A 26,435-nucleotide genomic window follows, 5' to 3' on the forward strand; every position below is an offset into this window, starting at 1 on the left:
TGGGGAACAAAGCCATCTCGATTTTCTAAATAATGGATGTATTTTAATATGTACTCGCTTCGGCGAAAATGGGACAGCACACGCTAATTGATTGAGTGTTTTTATGAGATTTTGTGATTTTTGAACGTGGCATATCGTGATTTTTTTTACACACACCCCCTCTCTTACGCAACCGAATTCCGTATCAGCGAATTTTTCTTCCGTAAGAAATAAAAGTCGTAGTTGTAGTTTATGTGATTTTCTGTACTTTGCGCTTTTGGATTTTTTGAAGGGAAATTCATTTAAACTGTTATATCTAATACCATTATAAGGAAAAGTTTGTCGGTGCTTTCCGATTTTTTATAATAATTTTTTTTCTATCCAATATCTATATATTCCATATCTTTAATTTTTGACGGCTTGACAGTAAGACCACGTTACCTAGATTGCACGCGAAATCTTTGGAATCCTTAATAACACTGCAAAGAGTAAGATTTTTGACTAGTGAAACTCTTAGCCGACCTGAGTACTAGACTTCTGGCGGGAAGTCAAATTTAAAACCAACAATTGTATTTGCTGGCAACCCTGCGCTGTAGGCACAGTGCTCTGTTAATGTTAAAGTGGCAACACAATGTTAACGGAGCACGTTACATTTCAAAAAGTTGAATTTTAAAACAGAATATTTCTACTGCAACATTTCCGTTTTTGCAAGTGTTAATAATATAAACGTGATGACGATAAGAGGTGACATCATTTTACATTTGTAAGCCCCAAGTAAAAGACAAAAGCAGATTGGTTTTATCGTATTATATTTTATTTATTATTTATCATGCATAATATTAGGCTTAAATAAGACATTTTATTATAGTTTAAATACAATATACAGCAGCATCGCTTAAATTTGTGTGGATTCGTAAGGTGTTTTTCGCGCCCTATGAAATAATCAATGCAAAATCATGGTTTATATACACTCATACACAAAACAGACTTACATATTACATGGATACATATATTTATGACTATATTTGCTGTTTAAATTGTTATAAGCAAAAATTCATTCATATTTACAGTTTAATAGAAAATATTTAGAATTTCTGCTCTTATAGTCTTTATATTCTACAACGTTTTTGGGTGTGTTTGTGAGGAAAGTGATTGAAAGATGGGGAAAGATGGAAAATACTGTCTCAGCAGAGGGTGATCAAGAGGAACTAAAGGAGAGTGTTGAAAAATCAGTCTACCAAGGGAAAATGTCTAGAGATAGCAGGGATTAGATAAAGGTAGATGGAGATTAAAGGTCCTTGAGGTATTTTCTTCAGCTATGGGGTGTGTTATTCTTTTCTATATGGTTTTCTTTTCATTTCAAGCCACAGACATGGCACAACAATTTATGTTTTTATAAAAGATTTTCAGGAATTTCTCTCCTTCGATTCCCATAGTTTTGGCTAAACATTTAACAACAGCAACAAATATAAAAACAACAACAAATAATGGTTAACAAGTGCAAGATGAAACTGCAAAGAAAGGAGAAAAGGGAAAACTGAATTAATATTGCTTTTAATATTTGTAATAATATGCCCTTAGTTTCATAATTCAAAAAATATTACTACGATTACTATTTTATAATTATATATATATATATAGTGGTAGGGTTCTCACCTTGCTCTGTGCCTGCACAGATGCCACAGATGCTAGACCCACTGTTCGCGCCCACTCACACCACCTGGACGGTGGCGAAGGCACTGAAGGTGACCTTCTTGGGGAACTCCGGTCCGGGCGAGCCGCGCGTCTTGATCACCGGCTTGAGGGGCTGGCGGGGCTTGAGGGAGAGCAGTCCGGCGGAGGCGGCCAGTTCCCTGAGGCGCTGGGAGAAGCCGCTGCCGGAGTGTCCCGATGTGGTGGCCGCGTTGTGGTGCTCAAGTCCGGCGCAGTCCAGGACGTCCAGGCCGTTGTTGGAGCGGTACACCTGGGCGGTGGCCGTGGGATAGAGCGCCAGATTGGTGCCGCCGACTCCTCCTGCCGCTGAGGTTGATGAGGTTGCCGTTGCCGTAGCCGCCGCAGCCGGGGTTATGTATCTGGAAGGGGAAAGATAGTTCCAATTAACACTTTTGAAGATCAAAATTATATTTGTAATTTTTACAAGGTTTAAAAAACAAGATAATAATATTTTTATTGGCTTTAAACCATTCAAAGTCCCATTCGACATGAAAATATTATTGAACGTTCGTCAACAAATACAAAGTATCCCAAAGATATACTACATCTTCCCCCCATCGTAATCACCACCTGGATGGATGAAGAAGATTGGCAAGGGCTGGGCGCCGTCATTACTCAGCCCGCTAATTGGTTTATTTTTCATTTGGCCAGAAACTAAGTCGACACGTGCCGGGTGTGAAGAGATCACCCCATTTGCAGAGGTGTGTCCCAGCAGCTCGCACACAACTGCGAACTCTTGGGAAGGATGATGCCCAGACTTCTGGGATCCCCGTGCTTGGCAACAGCCCGGTTCCGCCATCGAATCGCCGCAATCTATTCATGATCCGTCCATTTATTTGTGTGCCGAATGGGCTTTTGTTGGAGCTGCTCTTGCTGCAACGCTAAAGACGCTAATCAATCTGTTTATGAGCCGAGCTCAGCTTGCTTTGGGCTACTTTAGTTTATATATATTTCTATGTATTTATAAGGCTCTATATTATTTGTGCCATTGTGCAAAAATATATATGCAAATGAGTTCACAAACAGCAGCCTCGTTTTTTTGTCGAGATAATTGTTTTGCGGCGAACTGAGATTGTTGGGTAAATAAAGTGTGATGAAAAATGAATGCCAGATGAGACATCAATACGCCAGTAAGGAGATCCGAGTGCTCGATCACTCAACGGGTATATCCACTGTAAGTCGAAAGTGAAGCTCGAAAATGGGCAACTTCCACTTGGTTAGTCGTTGAGATTCAAGGGCCGTGGTTCATCTGGTTTTCAAGGGATCTCTGTAATTGGGTTCATGAGAAGCAAATATTTACACAATTGTATAACAAATTTATTTGTTATTTTTCCGAAGACCGATCAGGCACGACCGAGCCCATGATTCATGGGCGAAAGTTATTTGGTTAAATTGTTGCTCCAACATATATCGTTAGGAGAGGGTCTTATTTACAATTGCTTTATAAAACACATTTTAATTATGAAATTAATTCATTGAAGTCTGCAGCAAATTGTCGTTCTACTTGGTTTGTTTATAAAGCAATCAATTTGTGTGTTTATCTCCATTTTTTGTGTATTATTATCATGTTTTTTAAAGTAATGATTTACACGAAACCTTTTTCGGAAAGGGTATTTTGCAGGCATAAACATTTAATTGCCGCTTGCTCTTTTTAGCTTAATGACTGTTGCTTTTGATTTTTTGTGTGCTTTTTACGATAGATTCGGCATTCGGCATTGTTGGGTTAATTGTGGCAATTATTTTGGCCATATAATTTGCTTGTTTGATGTCAATCTCAGCCACGCTTGCCCTTAGAGTGCAGTTTTTGCACTTAGATCGTAACTAGCCCGAATTAGCATAATACGGCCGCGTGTCTGAACTTCCTAATGGGGTTAAAATTTCTAATGCAATTCGAGTTGCAAAATCGCCCTAGAACCTAAACCAATTTGGAATACAAATTTCGCTTAAAACACCTCACTTTTATGGGCTTCATCTATCGATTGCCTAGGTTAATATCTTTGTAGGTCACTGTCGCAGTCGGAGCTAAAAATCTTAATTGCCTTCATTAAATCTGTTGGCAAAGCTTTCAATGGAGTTTATTGGTTTCATTGCTCGCCTTTCCATGCCCTTTGCTCAAGTGCTCGAACCGTGTGAATTACCTTTGGGTTTCTTTTTACAATTTTGTTCATCTTTTCTGCGGCCATTGTTCTGATTTTTTTCCAGTTTTGCCGAAGCTGCGCTTTATGTGTATATAATTAAGCATTATCAGCTGGGAGTTGCATTCAAAATGTATTTTGGTCGGCGGCTTTTGTTTTGGTTTGTGTTTGTTTTCGCTTGGCATTGAACTTTGCTTTGACTTTGAGGCTTTGAGGCATTCATAAATTCATAATTAATTATAATATTATAAACATCTTCATATTGTCTGGCCCATCAACATATGACTGTCTGTTGGTATCTGCTAGTGTGTGAGAAAATTGCTTGCCATTTTTCACATCATTTACAGTTGACGGGGAATTTTTCGTCGTGTTTTTGTTTTCGAGGAATTTTATTTGTTTTTTCGGTATCTGTAGCAATGTCAGGGAAAGTACAAAGGGCAGCATCTGAATTGTTGCAGTGGGAATGGTTTCGAACCTTAATTGCAGTCGGAGAATTTTGATTAATAAATGCCAGTGCCATAATTAAGGAGATTACGAATATTTTAGCCCTTTTTTAGGCTGATATTTCACCTAAAGTATTACAAATATGTGAGGCAACACGTGATACACAGAATACAGGCCTATCTTATCTTTATTTTCAATTTCATTTAGGTAATTTATCCATTTCCATGCAGATCAAAATCTGCTGTCTATTTCTTCCACAATACTGCATTCTTCTAGAGCTCTCGTCAGCACTTGTCCAATCCCATAACTTAGTTCCCATGCAACTCCCACTCTTCCCCGCCATTAAAACGCATCCAAATTGGCCTAAAGAGTTGCTAATTTTGACCCGATTCTCAGCGCCTGTCGTTTCAGAGGGGAGGTGGGGGAGGAAGCTGCTTGATGGGGATCAGACCGGTTAACCTAATAAATCATAGCTGATTTCGGCTTGCCCAAGATGTTTGTTTGCTTTCCCATTTAACTTGTATTTATGCAGCCGAGTTGACTCTGTTCAAGTTCAGCGAGCGCATAAATTTCAAGCCAATCGAAAGGGAAGCACGAGGGGACTTTGCTTTTTGGCCAAAGTGAATTGAGTGATTTTCGGCTGTGACACTTAATCGGCACATCAATGAAATTGATACCAGATTGGCAGTTCATTTGATGAGGCAATCTTCCAGCCGCGTTGCATCCGCGCACATATTTCAATTTCGATGTCACGAAGTTGTCAAACTTTTGACAAATCACCAAAAAACTAGTTTCGCTGGCCGAGTACTGCATAGTTAGCCAACAACGCGCGGCGGCGATGCTAAACATTAGGCAAATGTCTGGCATTATAATTTGTCAAAGGCTCTCGACATAAATCCATCAAGCTGAATCAATAGAAGAGCAAAAACCAGGCGAATTGCGTAATAAATCCAAATAAAAAGCCAGGCTTAGCCATAAATAAGGCAAGAGTTGGAGGGGAAACACAGGTGTGCCAATGGCTGGGGGAGTTGGTGGATAGAATAAACCCATATAGAGCTGAAAATCAAATCTATAAGCCACTGTTACTTATCTTAAAAGTATAAGCCACAAAGTATAAGTTAAATTTTACATGGGAACCAAATCCAAATTCTTAAATTTCCTATAATCCAAAATACTTTCATTGATAAACCTAGCTTATACCTTCTGATATCTTGTATCTAAAAAGCTTCTAGATAAAAAGAGTGCTAGGAAAAAGTCGATACTATCGATGGTACCATAAATATCTCACCACAGCATAGATATGGCATAGAAAGAGCTGGGGAACTGAGGCAGCTGCCGGCTGTCTTCTAACATAATTACATATTTTTACTGTTGCAGTTGCATCTTCTTTATGCGGCCTCTCTGGGACTTCCCCCTGCCACCTGCTCGCTGCTTGTGTGGCATGTTAAGCAGCTGCCCAGAAAGTGGCAAAAAGAAAATATATAATAACGAAAGCAAAGAAAACAAAAGAAGCGCCGCACATGCGCAGTTTCACATCCGCATGGCTTTCCTCCCCCTTTCTCGCCGCCCCTCGCCCAGGGCCCCACAATTGCTTTATTTTGAGGCAAATGAAAAGCAATTTTTATGCCACAATTATCCGCGAGTGCCGAGGAGGAAGCAGAACGCGAAGTGAGGCAGTTGCCAGCCGCCAGTTCGTTGCCTGAGTCTTTTGTTTAGCATACGACACCAAGGTATTCTAGAAAAGCCAGAGGATAGCGAATGTCTGGCATGGAAAGTGTCGCAAGTTGTGCAGATTTCAGGGCGAAATGCTGGAGGCACAGGTGGTGCTGCAATTACAGTTTGACAGCCACTGGGCTGCCAGACAGATTAGCCCATGTAAATGAATAATTAGTGTTGCAGCGTTGGGTTTCCTACATTATTACTGGGAAATTTTGCAAAAATGTAGCATAGGTATTCCTTATTTTCGGTGGTTACCACAGATTTTATAAGACAGATTTTAATTGAATGTAGTGAATATAATTTAGCTAACAACTCACTATGTATACTATTTCTTTTTTTTGATTATTATCTTTAGTTTTAGATACTTTTTGACAAAATATAAAAATAATTTACAAATTCAATATTAATAATCAGACAAATTAAATCTTGAGCTCACTCAACAACCGAAATCAACGTGTTACAGTCGCTTTAAGCTTTCAGAGGCAACAAGAAAAATTTCGGCTGATTTCAATTTTGTTTTGGCCCCCTTATTTGGTAATATAATTTATTTGGCTTACTTCAGCCGACTTGTTATTAGCACTGACTGGTTCTAGCAGTCCGCCGCCTGTTGTTCTGCCGCCCGGGCATAAGTAATGTCTATATAAAAATATATATCGCATCATTTGGCTCGACTCTTGACATTTTCAACCGATTAGCGCAGCGAGTCGCATCGAATCGAAACACGTTTCGATCGCTTCTAAAAATATTCTAATATCCAGCATGGGCGTTCTCCCTTTTTTGCGAACAAACGATCACTTGGGGCGCCGCGAAATGTCAAGGTTGCATGTGCCACAAGACTTTCATGCTGGCTCGTCAAATATCCATTTGCGATTTCGCAACTTTGTACGTAAGCGGCGAGAATTTCCAATTACAGTGGCCGAAGGAATAGAAGATGGGCAGCAAAAGGCCCAAATGGATCTCTGTTTGGCCAGTCATCGCCCCGGAGAAGCGAAGACGGAGAAGAATCCCGGAGGGCCGGAGCGGCTCGAAGTGAGGCAAATCTTTCACACGTTCAAAGCTCTTTCGAGGGGTACTAGTAATCCCCATCTGCCTCGTCTATTGTGCGTCTCGCCGCCCCGGCCATTGAAATTGTTTATTGAAATCGATGATGAATGATTGAAAGTAACTATTAGTTGCCAGCAGTTGCCGCAGTTGCGCCGCTGCTGTTGTTATTATTGAATTTGCTGTCGGAAGCAATTTACAAATTGTTTTGCCAGACAGCAGTTTCAGTTAGACTTTTTTCCCACTTTTTTCGCTTTGTGTTGCTCGCTGGTAAACATTTATAATAGATTTTTACTTTTTTCCCCCTTTTTAGGTGTTCTGAAAGCCGATGAAATTCTTAAAAATAAAATTCTACTATAAATAAGAGTTTTCAACGTTCGCCAAGTGAGTAAAATCGATTTCGAGTTCGTTGCTTAAGTCTTTTGTTTGGAAGAAAACATAGAACTTTGGTAATAACGGGAAGACGACCTTTGATGCACATTCCGTTTTGTTTTTACCTATAATTTACAAACTTTAATTCAAATCCAGTTACTATTTATTTTTGGAATTTGAGGGTCCAAATTTTGTAAACAAAATGTTACACTTTGCAAGACAACATAAATAGGAAAAGTAAAGGAGGAAATGTGTGGGCAATAAACTTCAAGTGGCCAGAGAAAGCTGCAAAGCTCAATCAAAATACATTTAAAAATATTAAGAGTCCGGTCGTTCGAAGGCGTTGTTAGTGTAAAGTGATAAGTGAGTGATTAACACTAGCAAATTAATGAAACGCTGGCAGTGCTGGGGAATCGAAGCGTGGACAGCGCCTAATCTTGTTTTACACTCCAATTGCTCTGCCGCAGAAACAAACTCACTCCAACTCCGCTTTTACTCTCTTTGCCACTCAACAAAAAGTTGATCGAACCTTGAAAAATAGGCACTTGGCGCATTGTGATTGCTCACCAAATTGTGATTTAAAGAACAGTCTGGCGAGCAAAACAAAAACTCGGAAAACGCCTAAAAACCTTAAGGTAAGCATTACAGAAGACCTGGAGAAGAGCAAAATAACTACCTCTACCACAACAAGGGGCAGCGATCAAGGCGCAATAAAAAGAAAATACAAAAGGCGCGCAAAAATTCAAAGAAAGACGGCTGTAAGCAAGGCGGAACAGTTAGGTTGTACACTACGAAAAACATGTACTTCTTATAAATCATATATGCATTTTTTATTGGCATTGCTATTTAATAATTTACATTAATTATATTCTTGCTCAGCAAAAATACTATGCTTTCTCTTGTTAATATTAAATATATAATATATTTTTATTAAACAATTCCAAATAGGTGTCCCTTTGTGTAATGGGTTTTAGAGGTCCTTTCACAAAACATGCAAACACATAAATAATTTCCTGAATTGTATCTAGTAGATACTATCTAAGTGCCATATTTCCCCCTGTGTAAATGTGCGCTTTGAGCTAAGGGCACCCAGCAACCAGCGGCCATCAAAGTCGGAGCCAGCAACGTGGCTCTTTTATGAAGTAATTAAAGCGCATGAATTGGCCAATTGTCCAAAAGTCGGGATCCGAGGCGTCGTACAGCAGGTTGATGTGAATTAATTACTGACCCCAAAGCGCTGGCAATTTCCAGGTGCTAGATGCCGTTAAAAGGCTTCGCCGGCGAAAGAGTCTTGGCCCGGCTTTGGCTTCCACATAGCCTCGGCTCCGGCCTGGCCAGTTGGCTACTGTGCGGTGCCTGGAGATGCATAGATAAGCGACCCAAGATGGGGCAGGATTTTTTGTCGGCGAAAAAGTTGATTAGGTAAGCGATGGCCTGTTATGAACGGTTCTTTTGGGGCATAGATTAACCCAAATTAGCGATAAGTGCGACAGAAGCCTTTTAAAGCAGATTGCTGATAGCTAATGGAGGGGTCATCAGCGAGAGATGGTAATAACTTGATGGCAGGGTGCACCAGAATATTTAGTTTTAATGGATTTTTACTTTTTGGTATAAGAAATAAGAAATACCATTCAGAATATTACCCCCCTACATAATATTCATAATAAACTCCTTTAAACTACAATTAAATTGATCTCTCTAACCAAAAATCATACATTTACAATCTCTATAAGCTAACTCAACAACTTAAAGTGTCAAAAGAAACAACCTCTAGATCTTTAAACACAGCAAAACACCCAACGATTTCAACATGACAGTCTTCAAGGAGGAAAAAAATTCAAATTGAAGCATCTAAGCCAAGGCCCCTCGGCAGCACTTAATTTCCAGAGCAGTTATAAAAAGCCTTTCCTGTGCCCGTGATTGACCAACGCGGAGTAGTTAAAAATACTTTTCTTTATGTCAGCTAACTGCTATCAAAAGGCATCGAAGAGTGCATCAAAACAACTTCCGCAAGTGGTTAACACCTCTCAAAATCAAGACTCACACCCCGAAATGTAAAAAAACCCGAACACTCAAAGCCATTTTGTGTTGCAGTCGAGTTGATCGCACCATTCTCAGGTGTTTCCAGTTTTGCACTGGATTTCTGGATATCTGAGCGGTTGCATCTTGCGAGCGTCAAACGTAAGCGGAAGAAGTAAAAGTTTTTAAAGTACTTTGTTCATAATTATGAGTGTACAAGGGAAGGAAAGAGAAAAACAAAAAAATAAAAATCAGACACTGAAATTGAAAGTACAACAAAAGCGCTGACAAAACGCATTCAATCATTTAGACATAGCTATAGTTTATGAGCAGCCGGAAGTGGAAACATAAGGAAGCTCCCCGGTTGTCTAATGGAAATTCACGATACAAAATCAAAAGTCCATAAAAATCAATTAACATTTATGCCCGATGACAATTTTTGATTTGTTTACGAGCCAAGCCAGTTCCCCTTCCCCACTTTCCGTTTTGCGCTGGCTGTTTGGCCTGCAGTTCTGCGTGGGTGTTTTTATTGGCCTCTTGGCATTTTATAAGCAATTATCAGGCTTTTTAATGTCGACTCTATTGCGATCGGCAATGTGAAAGGTGTCAACCGGCAGCGCAAGGTTCTCATCCAGAGTTATGAACAATTAAGGCGAGAATAAATGTTGGCCTGCTGTGGCAATGGTTGGTATTTGCATCACGTCGCCGTGTCAGCAAGGCCATGAATTATTTATAACTAATTCAGGCTCTCGGATGCATCACCAAATGACCTAAGCCCCGCTGTGAAAATGGTTACTCAAGAGGGTGTAGATGAGCAAATACAAATACCTATCTCTTAAATTGTAATTTCCTGATTTATTTAACTGTAGATACTGTTGCGTTTAGTAACAAGAGACCATCGTGATTGCAATGAGTTCAATAAATCCGCCAAGGCCCTAATTACATCGCTCCTTCGATATTTATTCATGCAGACAGATATATTCCCCGCTGCCAATTATAACTTATAAACTTTTGTTTGCATTTCCCAACGGCGGCAACGCCTTTATTTATTAACTCCCCTCTCTTTTGGCTTCTTTTTTTGGCACCGAAGCGAACTAGATCCCGGCTGCAGCACAAGCCAAATCACGACACTATCAATTAGAGACACCCAACAAGACAATTGTTTAAATGTTTCACAAAGAAATAGCAAAACTAACTCCGTCCCGCCGCTTGTAACTCGTTAGCGGGGCGTGTCCCTCTCGTTTATCATTTCAACTTGGAGTTTCGCAATGAAAAAACCGAGAAAAAAATGGAGAAATAACCAAATAGTTATCTTTTTGTGCCTTGCGACCGTGCATTACAGGCAGAAATAGAAGCCGAAATTGTTCCAATTTGTTTGGGAACTTTTGTGGAAACTTTTAATTATGCAAGTGGACAGCACCCACAAAAGCGTTTCCCCATGCAGATGGATAATTTGCATGAAATTAGCTGCGGCGGGGAGTCATGAAAGCGTGGCCCACTTGGAAGGTTAGTCGGCAGCTTTTACGGGGCTTCCCAGCCGAATAAGGGAATTATTGTTTGTCACACTGACTCAGTTCTGCTGCCCACTTGACCAACTGGGGTGCCGGAGAAAAGGCTAGGAAAACAAACTGCCGCCAGTGTGTTGGGATGCCCTCAAAACACTGCTGCAGAGGCAGTCAAGTGCACTGGCCTACCCTCCCAACACGGAAAGAAATATAAAATATAAATAGGTACCTTTACCTTAACCATAGATTATTATAGAAATTAAAAATTAAATTAAAATTAAAGAATACAGGTCAGCAAGAGCAATGAGCTTTAGTCAAACGGTAAGGAAACTCCAATTTTTAACATTTAAAGTTTAAATCTGCAAAATTAATTTTTATATTTTAAAGCAACTTTATTTACAGTAATCATATTTTGGAATTAGTCTATACACACTTAATATTCAAAATGAGTCTTATATAGAGTTGGCTCTAAAATATCCCTATTATTTCAAGACTTATTTCGCTTGAAACCCATGGAAAGACAACTTGGTGGGAACTCCCTTGACTTTTCTTCGAGCGTATCTTATGGATTGCACACATCGGTGCCTAGGTGCAACCTGTGGCACAAACGACGACGCGACAGAGGAGACACAATGCCACTTGCCGTTGGCTGGCTTCCTGCTCAGAAAGTCCAAACATGTCATGGAGTGACTCCCAGTCGAGTCCCCGAGTCTCCGAGTCTCCGAGTCTCCGATTCTCCGACCGACTGCCTTTCCCAAAGACACTTTGCGGTTTCAGCTCTGCGTAAAGACGGAAAGTGTTTTTTCCTTGCGCCTCACCCTCCTCCTGCCCAGCGCCTTCTGCAAAAACATGTCAGGGCGACACTTTGACCAAGTTGCAGGTTTCTTTTTTCCGTTTCCATATAGACAACAACTTGCAACTCGTCGGCGACGGCGGCAATAGCAACGAAAACGGCGGCAGGCGTAGCGGCAACAACTCAATGCCAAAAGTGCAATGAAGAGTAAAGTCAGGGTTAGTCAGGTACAGGCACGGGCACAGGCAGACTTTGCATAGTTGTCAATGTGCCGCGCGGTTCTTCTTCGCTGGGAAGCTCCAAAAAAACACCCGAGCCCAGTCGGGCTAAAAGAGTTGGCCAAACATAAATAACCACAAATTGGAGGTGTGGAAACCCCGCAATAAAGAAGTTGAGCTTACAGTTTGCCTGCAAAATATTTGCACGCTTTATAGCCTTGTTCCACTTGCACACTCGTATTCAAACACATCTCATCTAATAACTCAGATTGCAAAAAGGTTGCCTTTGAAAGTAAAAAATCCAACACACGCTGTGTATTGAAAAAGTGCGATCTATTTAATTTGAAATAAATATATAGATAGTTAAAGTATTCAGATAGTTGTGTTTATCATAAAAAAATATACTATTTTAATAGAATTGGGAGAATTAATTTGTCAAAGATATTTTTGCTAAGGCTTAGAATGAGTTTTTTGTTTTGTAAGTAGCTTTGTTTGAAAATTAGTCCTTAATTCTTGAAAAATAAATATACAAAAAGTTTGGAGAAATGATTTTCACACTTTAATTGAAATAAAACAGTTCAATAGACAAAGATTTAAGTATGAATGCTATTGAATCACCTCTAATGCTGACTCATTTTTACACAATATTGGCTGATGTGATTCGATTTGAAAGCAGACATTAATATTTGTCACGTTGCTCACCTTTTTTGCAATTTATTTAAAAACGCCAGACCGCAAGGCGACGGATTTAGCTTGAGAATGGATATTTAGTATAGCAAGGTGAGTAAAAAATATAATTTATGTGCATTTAAATTGGGCGACTTACAGCAAGTAAAAAACCAAATTTTACAAAATCATATAATTTAAATACATTTTCCACAAGATGAATTGTTATCAAACTATGACTTTAAGACACTAAGAGGATCGTTTAACTAAATGTGTGCCATATACAAACCCTTTCATTAAGGCGAAATTCCATTTGCATATCTTCCAAAGTCAATCAAAGAGCCAAGGTAGAGAAATGTGTGCCACACGGCGAATCGAAGATTCTGCGACCAGAACTTGTGGCGTGACCATTAGGCAATCTAAATACACACTCGGATATTCGCATAGATCACCCATCATTACCCACACGCAACGCCTCCCAAACTGTAAATGTTACTTGCTCAAAGAGCCAGCAAACAGCCAGCAGAAATAAACAAAAATAATTGCAAACAAACAAAACGGTGGCCGCTTGCCGGTCGCCAACTGTGATGGCGGTGGAAAAGCGGGTCAAAAAGCAGTTGCAAATGTTAAAGTGATTAGCACAAGTTGCCGGGCCCGCGGGGCGAGGGCCAAGCGCGGCAATTAGCCAAACAAACCGCGGCCCAGACGCAGAGCTGCCAAAAAAGATGAACATCATCAGTGCGAATGGATGGGAATGATTCTGAGATGCCACATGGATGCTTTCTAGGCTAATGGCGCACGAAAGCCCAGGGCTGCCAAGCAGAAAAGCCACCTGATTCCGCTGAAAAGGTTTATGCAAATCACCCGGGCCATCTGCCGCGCCGCGCCGCGCCGCCCCACCTGATGAGTTGACAAATTCCGATTGGACCCAATAAAATGGTAATAGAAAAAATTACAACTTATTCCCCCGGTAGCTGACCATGACAGTGCGATGCCATCGAAATGGGAAAAGGCCGGGCAGAAAAAGCATCACGAATGGAGCGGAAATTCCAGGGAAAAGCTGAAAACTAAATCTTTTGATCCAGCCCAACCCCTTCCCGGCCAAATCAGGTCTAATCGAATGAGCCAAATCTATTGTTGCCAGCAAAAAACAAGCAGCAAAATGCTTTTTTCCCCTCCTTAGGTATTCAGAGGCAGCCTTTAATGGTTAAGCAGTTTCGGTTTCCTGTAAAAAATTTGTACAAGAGAAATATTTTGTTGTTAGGCAAAAATAGATCTGGCCAGGCAGCCGCACGGCCAATGCCAAAAGGAATGTAAAGTGAGAGGGGGCTGCGACCGTAGCTGGACATGAACCTGAATCGGAGCTCCAACTTTAGCTCCAGCCCCAAGTCGAACCCGAATCCGAACCGTTAAAAGCGTAACAACAAGTGCTGGCCACAATTTATTGGCCAAGCGTGTTGAAAAGCCAGAGCACAAGCCACGGTTTCGGTCGCAGACGAGACGACAACATCGTCAATGAGCCTCCCAAGCCCCCTCCGCCCCTGTCTTTCTCTTTCTCCAGTGGCCAATGAATGGAATTTCGCTGCATCGCCGCTGAACTTTGCTAACCTCTCCAGCTAGCCAGGAAGCCAATTGCCCATTTCACCGGCATACCCTAACTGCTGGTGGTTCTAGTCTGGTTCGGGTGGTCTATATGAAAATATATATGAAACGAATTTATATAGTTCTTTATGATGTATCTAGGGTTATAAGGCATACTTAAGACAGTATAGAAATATGTATCATATACAATAGAAGAGTCAGAAAAAACAATAAAACTACATAGACTTTGTTATAAAATATTATACATCTAAGAAAAAAGTCTTGTAAATAAAATTTCTTAAATAGGAATATTAAAAAATATAAAAAAGCTAAGATCTTGCTTACTTGATAATAAAATTTAAATATTATCTAAAAAAACCTTTATTTATCTATTTTGTAGATTTAAATAAAATATTAAGGGTAGCAATCAATGAAAATTGCTTCCTAATTTATTAGAAGGTTTAGGTAAAATCAAGAATGCTAGCCCATATTCGATCTTTTAAGGGTATCCAGAATTCTTTGTAGGGTTAACTTCTATCCCAAGATAGCACTTTTTTGCCTTGCTTGCTATCAACATTAACATTTATCAACTGCTACAGTTTTTCGCCAGCCCCTCCTTAACTCCTCGACCCCTCCGCCCTCCAACCACTCTTTACCTGGGCGCAAACTTGTGCTAATGATAATGATGATACTGGACACGGCTCGGAGAGGGCAGAGGGATGCTCTCTCTCCTGGAAGTTGTTTGCCAAGTCGCCAAATGGCCAATTCGCTTAGCTAATTCATATTGGCAGGCCGTTTGTCTTTATCGCCGCCTGCCATCGCAGACGGAAATTTATTGATAGCCAGTGAAAGGCTTGGGAAAACCAAACTAGAGTTGAGCCAAAGTGAGCCCAGGCCTGCAATTGAAGCATTATAATTCACTTCATTAATAATTTATTCTGACCCACATTGCCCGCAAGAGCAAGTCAGCCAGATCGAAATAAACGTTAAATGGGATTTTTCTCAGGAATCCTTTGGGCTTACCCTTTACTTGGGTTCGATTTTGGGTATTAATACAAATTAAAGGAATTAAGCTTTGCTTCTAAAGTTGCTGATATTTTCTAAATCAATCAATCTTCTTAATATATATTTTTTTAATATAAAAAGCAATCAATCTTCTTAATATATTTTTAATATTTCATATATTTTCCGTAAGAAAAGGCCTATAAAGTGTTACAAAATTAAAAAAAAAAAGTTTTAAATCCTGCAAAAAATTGATATTTTGTAACCCTGTTATTTATCAACTTATCCCAGTGCATTGGTTCGTCCAGCTACTATATCTCCTAGTTTTCTGTGGTTTTTGCAATAATTAAAGCTCATCTTCGGAAACCGTTTTGTGACTAATTTAACCCATAATGAAGCGTGTTCTGTGGTGATTAGAAGTTGCCCAAAAACGAAGTATCAGTAAAAACCACCGGGGGAAGGCGGCCGATGGAAAGCGGGCCACAAATTTAACGCTCATTACGCGCACGGCTTGACGTGACCATCGGCGGTGACGTGAGATTCGTGGGCAGCAGTTCCTATTTGGGTTCTGTTTTTGGGGGCCCCCGGCTGCGGCCTCACCTGCCCGAAAACGAGGGAAATTGAGATCCATTTTATGAGTGGAAACTCAACAATGTTTTGGCTATTAGTTAGAATGTTTCTAATATACCTCCGCTGCCTCGGAGCATGTGTGTGGCTGCTGCGGGGGAAGCTCAGCAAATTGGGGCTACTGTTGCACACGACGACGCCGTCGAGGGAACTTTGCCACTTCACTCCCCAGAACGATCTGTCTGCGGTTCACTGGCGTTCTGGGCTTGTACTGTTTTTTCTACTCTTTCCATTTTGGGGGCCCTAATGAGGCCCGGCTATTGAGTTATGATCGTACAATTTGCCGGAGATACTTAAGATACTTGGCGGACCACCCGGGCTAAGACATTTGCCACTCATCAGGCCGCCCAACTGTAAATCACGGTGGGGAATGCGGCGGAGGAGTGCTCCTCGGCGGCGTTCTTGTCAAGGGATTGGATTGGAAAATTGCCGGGCCAGAGGTGGGGGCCATTTGGCTTTTCCTGGGGACTCCAGAACTCTTTTCTTCTCATTAAGGTCTGGCCTGAGATTGGAGGCTGTACTGGAACGTTAATGTTTTTCGAAATGAGGAAGTTTCTGGAAGTATAAGTTCCAACTTTTATGCCTAACAGCTTGCGAAAATTATTCTATACTAACTACTACTAATACTATCTATTGACTCTTGATAACTCTAAAACAAGCTATCAAATTTAAATATATGCAAACCGATTTTTGGGAGAAGTACTTCTGGCAGTTTGCAAAGTATTTATGTCACTTTCAAATATTTTAAAATAATATTTTCTGAACACATAAATATCTATTCTTAGTTTCAACTTTAGATCAGCATATCTAAAGAACCCCCAATAGTCAGCCTTACTTTATTCGGTTGCACTACCCTCCCCACATGCTCACACACTGCTGACACACTTTACATTGATTTACCTTCGTTGAGAGCCTAGAGAAATGCCTTCGAGAGGTTTCCACGAAAACGGAATGGGCCTCGTTTGGGCCACGTTCACTTGGCCCAGAGCGTGCCACTTGCCGGGGGCACATGGGCTGCACGAATTTCGGCGACTGCAACAGTTGCAACCTGCAACTGAAGCGAACGGGAACGCCCCATTGTCCATCGATTGTTGTAAAAATAGGAGAAATAAGACCTGCGACAAAAAAGTGACTCACGCGCTTTTTGGTAAAGCCACCTGTTAGCCAGCACAGAGGAAAATATTCTTAAGAGGGGATATTCGGAATTGTATTTTATGAATTCCCCTGAAAGTAACCATATAAAATAGATTTTTTCGGTGCACACAGCAGCACTGTCAGCGAACTGCAACAGTTGCAACCGAATATATGTGTCACACATCGAGTGCCGTTGCCCCGGGAGTTTTCATCCACCTCTCGAATTGCCCAACGCACCGAATGTGGAGCAAGCGACACAAAAACTTATTTAGTGGCTCCGCCTAATCTCTTCTGGCCACGAATCTGGCCGTAGTGCACACATAACTATATAGATATACTTGAATACTTGGATGTCTGCGGGGTCTTGGGGGTCTTTATGCAAAGTGTCCGACACTAGAGCTGCACTTGTCTTCATGTGTGAGCCAATAGGCATAAATTTGGCTTAGTTCGGGGAAGGAGAAGTGACGACTTGAGGTGCGTTCATAATGCCTTGCCAGCGGGAACAGTGGTATATTATTTAGCATACGAACTTAAACAATTGAGTTTAAAAATCGATGATTATTCTTATTTTTTTTAGGGTTTTAAGAATTGGTTTTGAATCAAATATCCATCAAAACAACTACTGATTTTGTTTACTCTTTTTAGTTTTCCTTGAAATTTTCTAGATTCCTTTTAGCACATTAGATTTTGTGAATTTTTCATTACATTTTAAGTACATTTATTTTTATTCGTTTTATAAAGACATACAAATTCGGCAGGATTGTAAGACTTTCATAAACATTTTAAAAGTCAATTTCATTTAACTTTTAATACAAAATAAATTCTTATTTGCAGGTATCCTTTGCTTATTTTTTCCCCAACCTGCGGAGTTTCACCCACTGTCTTCGGTCAGCCGAAGTTGCGTGTGTCGTTGTTGACTTAGTGTTGCGTGTTGCAAAATCTTTTGGGCAAATGAGTCAGTCGCCAGTCAGTTTTGTTTGCCTTGCTGTCTCCCCTGCCACATTACCGATCGCTCCATCTCTCCCTCTCCGCAGATCGGCGCCTTCTTTGCATAAGTGGCGCATGCGCAATATTGACAGCTAATTGTACACAGATGGCATCAAATTTGCTCATGCAAGCGGATCTCTCTGCTCCTCACCTTCTATTTTCCTTCTTTTTGCATGCGGAAAACTCGCACGCACCGAGGAGTGGAAATTAGAATTGCCCGGCAGGAGGAGGAGATGGACGCAAGCGTAACAAGATTTCCATGTTGGAGAGCTCTTATCCATTTTCCGCCCCTCACACCGCTCTCCCTGTGGCACAACGCCCACTGTCGGCTTGGTCAAATCAAGCAGCCACTTTTCCGCAGCCTCAGTTTTTATTTCCATACTCTAGCTTAGGGTTGAGTAGCTACGGTAGGGGTTCTCTATCTATAGGTATTTTGATAACAGAAAATATTTTAAAGCTGATTTGTTAATTATAAATCTAATAAACTATAGGTTATAATAATATATATTTATAATAATAGGTAAATAAATTCAACAACTGTTACTTTCTAGAAAAATATGTTAACATTTTTCAATACCTTTGATTTATTATTTAGTTCATTACTTTTTGATAGAATTTTTTTAGTTGAAAAGGCATTTACTTCTTTATTTATTTTTTATAGTAATTGTTATTCTACATTTCTTGAAGTACTATAACTTGTAATGAATGGATTAGTTAATTTAGTTTGGACTTTGTTTCTAATATTTAAGTTTTCTAGGGCTCTACAGATAAGGTCGTCGTCAAAGGACTCAAGCTCCCTATACCTAAAAACTTTTTAATAATTTCCATTTAAATCAAGGGTATATCAGCCTCTGCTTACCACAGGTGCCCCCCTTTTATTGCTAATTTTTCGCTTGAGTAAATTGCTCTGATCGTTTCCTTTCGCACCACTGCCCCTCTGACCAAACCCCCTTGGCCCACTCCCATGCTGATTAGATTTTGTGAAAGGCGCTGCCGCTCCGCTTCTGCTGCCACTGCACCAAATTTGCCAAAAAAGGGAGCGCACCACATGCTGGGCGGCGGGGAAATGGAGGCGGTGGAAAACCAAGCCGATCCGTGGGAGAGTGGAAATGCATGATGGGAAGGTAAGGCATGAGATGGCATGGATGCTGCTGCGCTGGCATTCGGACCCCCCAGGGAGGGGTTCGCCATACGTGTGCGTTCTCCAGGCCCCCACTTTTCGCTCCACCTCTGCCCCCACCCCATTTTCCACCCCTCGGCCAGGCGATTTTCCCCGGCATGCTAACGGTAAGCGTGACGCATTTTTTTCGTCTCGTTTGCTCTGCTCGCCTGTGTTTCGTTGGCTAACATGTCGCATCATTAACCCATGCCGGCCGTTATTATTCCGCTGGCTTATTTAGCCCGAATTGCGCACACAAAACTTATGCAAGCACTCGCCGCACTGCAGCGGTCCACTAAAACGAAAATCGTTTACATTTCGAATCGAAATTGGCTGCAACGGTCAGTGGCCCATTGTTACGATTTTCGCTACACTCTTTTATTGCCCGACTTTCCTCGCCGAGGTCTATGGCTAGGGCGTTGGTCCACTCCGATCTGTCCAATTATTTGCATTAGTCTAACTCAGTTGTGGAGCTGGCCCAACTTACATAACCCGAAAAGCAGCGTGCAGGGCGGTTTCAAAAGCTTACCTGGAAAGACAAGAAAGGGAGTTGCAATTTAGTCGGAGTTGTCTGGGAACTAAGCCATTATGATTGGTTGGTTTTCAGAAATGGTTAATAATATTTGTTCTTTTAAGTGCGTAGTTAGGGCGAAATATAAATAAAACATAAATTAACTGTGCTTAGAAATATTTTCTATCAATTTCGAAATATTACCTAGTAAAAAACATTATTTTAATTATTTTAGGAAGTCAACAACAATGTTTTTACCATCAGTGCCCTTATTTGTTATGTAATTCTAAGCTGACGGGGTTCCTTTTAAGAAATATATTCTTAATAAACATATCCCTAATACTTATTTTTTGCTAAAATAAATGATATAAATATTACAAATGTATATATTTGATAAACACTTTTAAAATTGTTTAAATTTAATTTCAAAAGCATTAATTTATAGCAACCTTTTAGAGAGCACTAATATTTCCTTAAAATGCATTACATGCATATTATTGCTTTTGGAACTGCTAAATAATTCATATAAATGAGTGAAAACTCATGTAATAAACTGCTGTTTTAATGTATTGCTTTTGAGAAGTACTATAATAACTCACACTTGCTTTCTTATTTTTTCTAGGAAAGTCTGCCCTCCCCAACAGCCAAATAAGAATGTGTTAACCTCCGTTACGTTCACCGATGCCCTAAAGCCGTTTGCCACACCGTCACCGTTGGGCCCGCCTCCTCCGCCCACACGGGGCCACATCCTAGCCACCTCGGTGATCTAATCCACCCCCATCCATCGCACCCAGAAACAATCCAAGCCACCCAACACGCCCCATTTTCATGCCTCGAACATTGTGACAGTTATGATCGGCGAGGAACATGTGAGCAGTGGGTGGTGGGGGGAGGCAGAGCCATAGCTGGTGCCACACCAGTGATGGGGTGATGGAAGGGGCGGGGAAGGTCAGGCGGTCATCGCATAAACTGACGAACTTTACGAGTATGTGAGGAGTTCGCTCCGGCGACGAGCATAAATTTTTCGGTGGTCCCGGTCGGAGAGAGATAAGTAACGCCCACGAGCAGAGCTCTCGCACCTCCTCCGCCCCCGGCCAATTTTCCACCTCCCACCCGATCCTGTGCGCTGCGCTCCGTGCTGCCTGTGAATTTTCCGTGCTAAATTGTTAATAAACAAGCGCCTAACAAGCAACAGTTAGGAAAACTGCGAGCAACAGTTTACAATTAGACTTTCAACTATTGCCGCCATCTCTGGCGGAGATCGCCACTATCCAGCATGTGTGTGCGTGGGGGCGGGATGGCTGGCTGCAAGAACACCCCCAGTGCCACCACCGCCCACTCCAGTCCCAACTGACAAGTGGGCGTGGGCAGCGCTTCCGCTTCCCCGAAACTGCAACTAAAAGTGGTACCACCATAGCAGCAACAATAGCCGTGGCTGCAGGAACACAGCAAGGTCTGGTGCATTAATTGCGAGTCAAAAGATCCAAAGTCAGAGCAGAGTTAACAGTTAAAGCTGAGGCAGCGGCAAGGCAAAAGCAGGGGAGCGCGATTCTCAGGCGCTTCAGCCAAAGATTCACTCAGATAAACATCTGCCGCCGTTGGAGGTGGCCACGTGTGGAGAGGCTTAGAATAATATGATCGCATAAGCATATTAGCATGGAAGGTGTGGATGCTATCATAAGCAGTGCTAGGGTTATTAAAAAAATAATAAAAATCAATTTTAGGAGAATTTTTAAAGCTATCAAAAATAAAGAAATTATTTTAAATATTTTTCGACTACTTTTGATTTTACATACTAAGTTATTAAATAGATTTATTTATATATTTATTAAAATAATAAACATCTCATAAATTATAAATTATAAAAGTTAAAAAAATTATATTGTTGATTATATCTTAAACTTGAAAAGGAATTCTAAGTTTTTTAAATATTCACAACCAAATATTTGAAATTTTTAAAACTTTTTTGAATTATAAATATGTATTTTATACGCTCAAATTCATTGATAAAAAACGAATGTATAAATATTTTCGAAGAAATACTTGCTTAGAAAATGATGGAAAAAATGTAGTAGAAGTTTACTAGATAATGTAGTAGAAAATATACTGGTAAATGTAGCAGAATATGTAGTAGAAAATGTGTATAATATGTAGCAGAATATGTAGTAAAAAATGTGTAGAATATGTAGTAGAATATGTAATCGAAAATGTAGTATACTATAGCATTTATACTTCTTAGTTAAAGCTTTTAAAACATAAGTATAAGGACCAAACAAGCATTCTTTTAAGCGCCGTGTCACGAACTCGTCCCTAGCACACCGGCAGTTGCTGCCAGCAGTGTGTCAATCCCAAAGTCGCGGCGCATGTGGAATTAGAATGTGTGTTTGGAATGCTCGGCTCTTCGGCTCTTCGGCTCTTTGGCTCCTCTGCTCCCCTGCAACTGCTCACTGCGACTTACACGCTACAATTTTCATGTTCCATGCTGCCTGCTGGTGTCCCAGCTCCACCAGCAGTCCCCGTCTGAAATCCAAGTCCGAATCCCAATCCCAATCCCAGCCTCAGTCCCAGCCGCCGACTTGGTCGGCAGACGGAGCTCGGATCTGGCCAGAGCCAGGCCTGACTGGGCTCTGTTGGTTCTGCTGGCAATTGTACAATAATTATAGACTTTGAATTGTGTTTAACACGCAACGCCGACGTTTTTCCAGCCAGCCAGCATTCGGCATTCTGCAGCCAACGGATACCGGCCAACCGGCAATGCGCTTTCACGTTCTCAACTCAACTCGGCCCAACTCAACTCTGGCCAACTGGATTCGATTCCTCGGCCTGGCCTGCGATTGCATTGGGAATTTATTTGCGGCAGAGGTCAAATATTTGATTATCGCGAACACTCGCAGCGCCAAAAACCGAAAAACCAACCGGCGAAACGAGTGTGAAAAATTTGATGGGAAATTATGGTGCAACAATTGTGGCAATGCCTTCCAAAGTCGTTTAATGGCAATTTATTAGCGCAAAGTAAAAGGTTTTCTTTCGGGATTCTCTTCTCTGGGGTCCGACTTTTGGGCAAGTCAGCAAATTATTGCCACTTGGCAGCAGCAGGAGCAGCATTCGGGGCTGTCGGAGCAGTCAAAGCATCCATCCAGCCGGGAATCGAAGTCAATTTGCCTGGGACTGGGATGGGAGACTGTCATTGGCCGGGGAAAAGCAGCATCGACTGATGGAGACCCTGCTTGGTTTTATTACACCTGATTTTTTACCAACTAATCTATTAATTCTTTGAACTTAGTTTTTTGATAAATGTTTTAAAACGTTTTTTTGCAAGGGTCAAAAAAAATAATTTATAATGTATATGTTATTATTATGTTATTTACAAGGTATAGCTAAATTTTCATGGAAAATAAAATAAAATTAGATACACTATTTATCTAAAACTTAGGATGTTTTTTTTTGCAAGATAACATAACTTAATTTCAAGAAAGGAAGTGTTCCTAAGAAGTTTTATAAAATTATCGAATAAATTTTTAGTTGACGATAATTAAAATTAGTTTTCTATGAAATGAACAACAAAAATTCGTTTATATTTTCAATCAGAAATTCCCAAGTATTAAGCCAAACAAATCAGAGTTCTACATCAGTTGGTGAGAGTATGGAAAGTCAAGGGAAAACTCTTTCAGCCTGCCTGTCAATAAAATAAATAATAATGCTGCATAAATATTCCTAGCACTTTGGGAATGGGATTTCCATTTTTCTTTGTTTTTTAGAGGGATAGGCTAGGGTGAAAAGGGAGCGCGGCGGTAAATTCGGGATAATAATGTTATTCCATGACTCTGTCCAGAATGAAAGGGTGCAACTGACGGTGCCACAGCACAGACACAAAACAAAGCCAGGAAAAATGGTGGAAAAAGAGAAATAAATGAGGCATCGTTTGTTGAACGCTGCAGTCATTGCGGCAGCCATTTGTTGCAGTTGTTGTTGCAACGTTTTGGCACTATTAACCTACTCCGGGAAATAACACCACGAACGATGAGGAGAGGATGACGCTGACGCTGATGCAGATGTTGGATGCCGAATGCTGGATGTTGGATGTTGGATGCCGCATGCTGAATGCTGACAATGGCCATGAGTCTTGGGTGAGGAAAGGAAAGGAGACAGCCACAAATCAGTCGGCACATAACTGTAAATGCCCCCTAATAATATAAATTAAACGCTGGCTCAGCGGCTAATTGCAAGCGATACTACCCGAAAAACCGTAAAAATTCCCCACTACTCCCAATGATTTATGGGCCCAGCACTTGGCACGCAATTAAAATTGTCAACCTAGCCAAGTGGAGGCAGCACTTTGATTTCGTTTAATGCCACTTTGCTTTATTTTATTTCTCCGGCCCCATCTTGTCTATGGAGGATGGCCCCAGACCCGGGGAGAGGTGCTAAACGAGCTGACCTTCACAGATCTGGTTCCAGCCCAGCCAACTAAACCCGACTCGTTTTTGTCCGCAATAGTAAATGGATTTCTTTTGCATATGAAAGGCGAGTTTTTGTGTGATTTTCCTCTGTTTTCTGTTTTATTTGTTCAGCTCGGCGACGTTCCCCCCACTTCTGGTCCATCTTACACCATTCGAATATTTAATGATCTCTAAGCACGCAAAAACACGCAAAAGTAAACATTCTACAATCAATTCTGATTGTTTCTTCTTTTATTCGTTGGGTGTTGTCTGCTCTTCCTAATGAATGGAATTCGGTTTCCTCATTCTGAATGTCATAACATTTGAATATCTTTGGTTGGTCAGGCCGACCTGCTGGCTTTCAGCGAGATTTTTTCAAGGTTATGGGGTGGCAATCGTTTGTGCACACCATGAATGGTGTTTGTTTTCGCTTTTATTGGTGGGGCTTTGAATTCATAGTTTGAAAGGTGACAGAGGTGACAATATGTCGGCGAAGCAGATGTGTTGTTAATTTTCAGCTTTAAATCAACCTAGGGTACGTCCCCAAAAAATAATAAAAGGTCAAAATAATTTAAAAACTAATATTTAACTTTTTTTTTAATTAACCATAGTCGCCGATCCTCGTCATCAGGTGCTTAATTAGTAATTGCTGGCCAAGCAGTAAACGCAAATCAACCCATTCGGCAATCTCATCCATCTGTACCCCAAAATATTTCTGGCTTACCTTCGTCGACTCCAATTGTCGCCCTACCCAAAACCATAAACACCGAGATACCAAGTAGTAAACAGAGGGAAAAACAGCTCGCAGCCTTTGGCTAACGGCGTATTGCGGCAACTTTGTTGATCAGCCGGACGGACGCACACACACAATGGCACTCAGTCGGTTAGTCACTCGACGCCAGTCACATATTTACTTATGATTATTAAAACAACAACTGCAGGATTTCATAAGCGGCCAGAGCGCAAGCGAGAATAATATAAAATAAAACTGACTTCGTATGGGCAATAAAAATCGCGCGCGCAAAACGAAAGACTTAGGCAACGAACTTGCAGCACGGCCGGCGGAGAGTTTAACAGTTAAACGCAATTTAACGCGCCAACAAAAAAAAGAACGACAAAGAGCCAACAAAAATATGTGCAAAAGTTAACAACCATTTGTTCTCACAACATTTTTACGCCAATTCACAAAAACCAAAAACAAAACAAAGATACCAAAAAACGAGCCCCAACAACTGGAGGCAGGAAAATGAGTTAGAAGCTGCGACGACTTCCCATTCATGAGCTGCTGGCGCTCGAGGAGCGCACTGGAATGGCGTGGAGTGGAGCGGAGTGGCGCGATCCGAACGATGCCAGCCATCCCAACGAGCGGGGGGCGGGGCAGCTGCAGCCCACACACAGAAATGGCAACAGCAAATCCACCAGCTGAGGCTGGGCCAAAAGCCCCACAGCCAGGCTCCTTGGCGAACGGCAACCGCAGCCAACAACAAAGTAAATGAAATAAAATTGAATTGTGTGTTTGACTGTGCAGCAGTTGCAGTTGTTTTTCTTTTTTGTATCTTTTGCTGTTGTTGCTGTGTACTGGCTTCACGACGTTGCCGCTGCTGCCGCTGACGTTTGAGGCCAAGTTTAAGGTCTTCCTGTTGCCAGTTGGCAGTTCGCAGTTTTGCAGTCGTTGCAGTTGTTGCTGTTGTTGCTGTTGTCTTAACTGTTTTCACTCGATCCGCCAGTATGAGTTGGAGCACGAGTGTGTGTGCGATAGTGCGGTGCATGTGGGCTGGCTCGTTCAGCTTCCTGCTGCAACAAGTGGCTACCTTTTGGCATACCCTAACTCAGAAAAGGAGGCGACAACGAATCTGGCATCGCAGGTAAATCGAAAGCTGGTTGACAAACAAGCTTCAACTACTGAAAAAGGTGTTCAATCTCTTTTTCTAATGGTTTAGACAAAGGAAAGGAGATTATATTAACCATGTTGAGGTTGAGTCTGAGGCTTGAAATATGATTTCGGTAACTTAGCATTTTTATAGTAAATTATAGAAAATAAAATAAATTATTTATTGACTTTTTTGTACACATAATATGAAGTATTTCTTTTCGACTTGAACTTATTTTGCTAATAATATGTTCAAATGTCCATAAAATAAATGAAATTCTTAGAAAAATAATAATTGGAAATAAATTAAGATAGTATTTTATAGAAAAGAATGTATTTTTTCTCAGAAAATTCCTAGGCAACTAATACCTAATGTTTCAACTTTAGAATAAAATGTGTCCTTTATTCCCATCCTCAGGATTGGAAAACCGGCAGTGTCTAATGATATTCCCCTCTAAGAGTATTCAATCAGCGGCTGCCTTTAGTCCCAAGAGCCCGCCTCATTCTCGTTATCTATTGTT

General features: G+C 41.0%; 1 protein-coding gene across 2 annotated transcripts in view; it reads right to left on the reverse strand.

Moving 5' to 3' along the window:
* Positions 1–771: 771 nt before the first annotated feature.
* The window catches only part of LOC108031676 (uncharacterized), a 53,037-nt gene continuing 27,373 nt past the window's right edge, over positions 772–26,435 (reverse strand). Inside the window, exons 2-3 of one of the 2 annotated variants that reach the window (XM_017105316.2) lie at positions 1,636–2,051; positions 772–1,490 (exon numbers count right to left, since the gene is read on the reverse strand). In XM_017105316.2, coding sequence (XP_016960805.1) covers positions 1,691–2,051 — 361 coding nt within the window. In that variant the 3' untranslated portion in view covers positions 772–1,490; positions 1,636–1,690. Of the gene's footprint in view, positions 1,491–1,635; positions 2,052–19,604; positions 19,624–26,435 lie in introns of those variants that run through there. The other variant, XM_017105317.2, reaches the window with a different exon arrangement.

The sequence above is a fragment of the Drosophila biarmipes genome, chromosome 3R, assembly GCF_025231255.1.
Source record: "Drosophila biarmipes strain raj3 chromosome 3R, RU_DBia_V1.1, whole genome shotgun sequence".
Lineage (NCBI taxonomy): Eukaryota > Metazoa > Arthropoda > Insecta > Diptera > Drosophilidae > Drosophila > Drosophila biarmipes.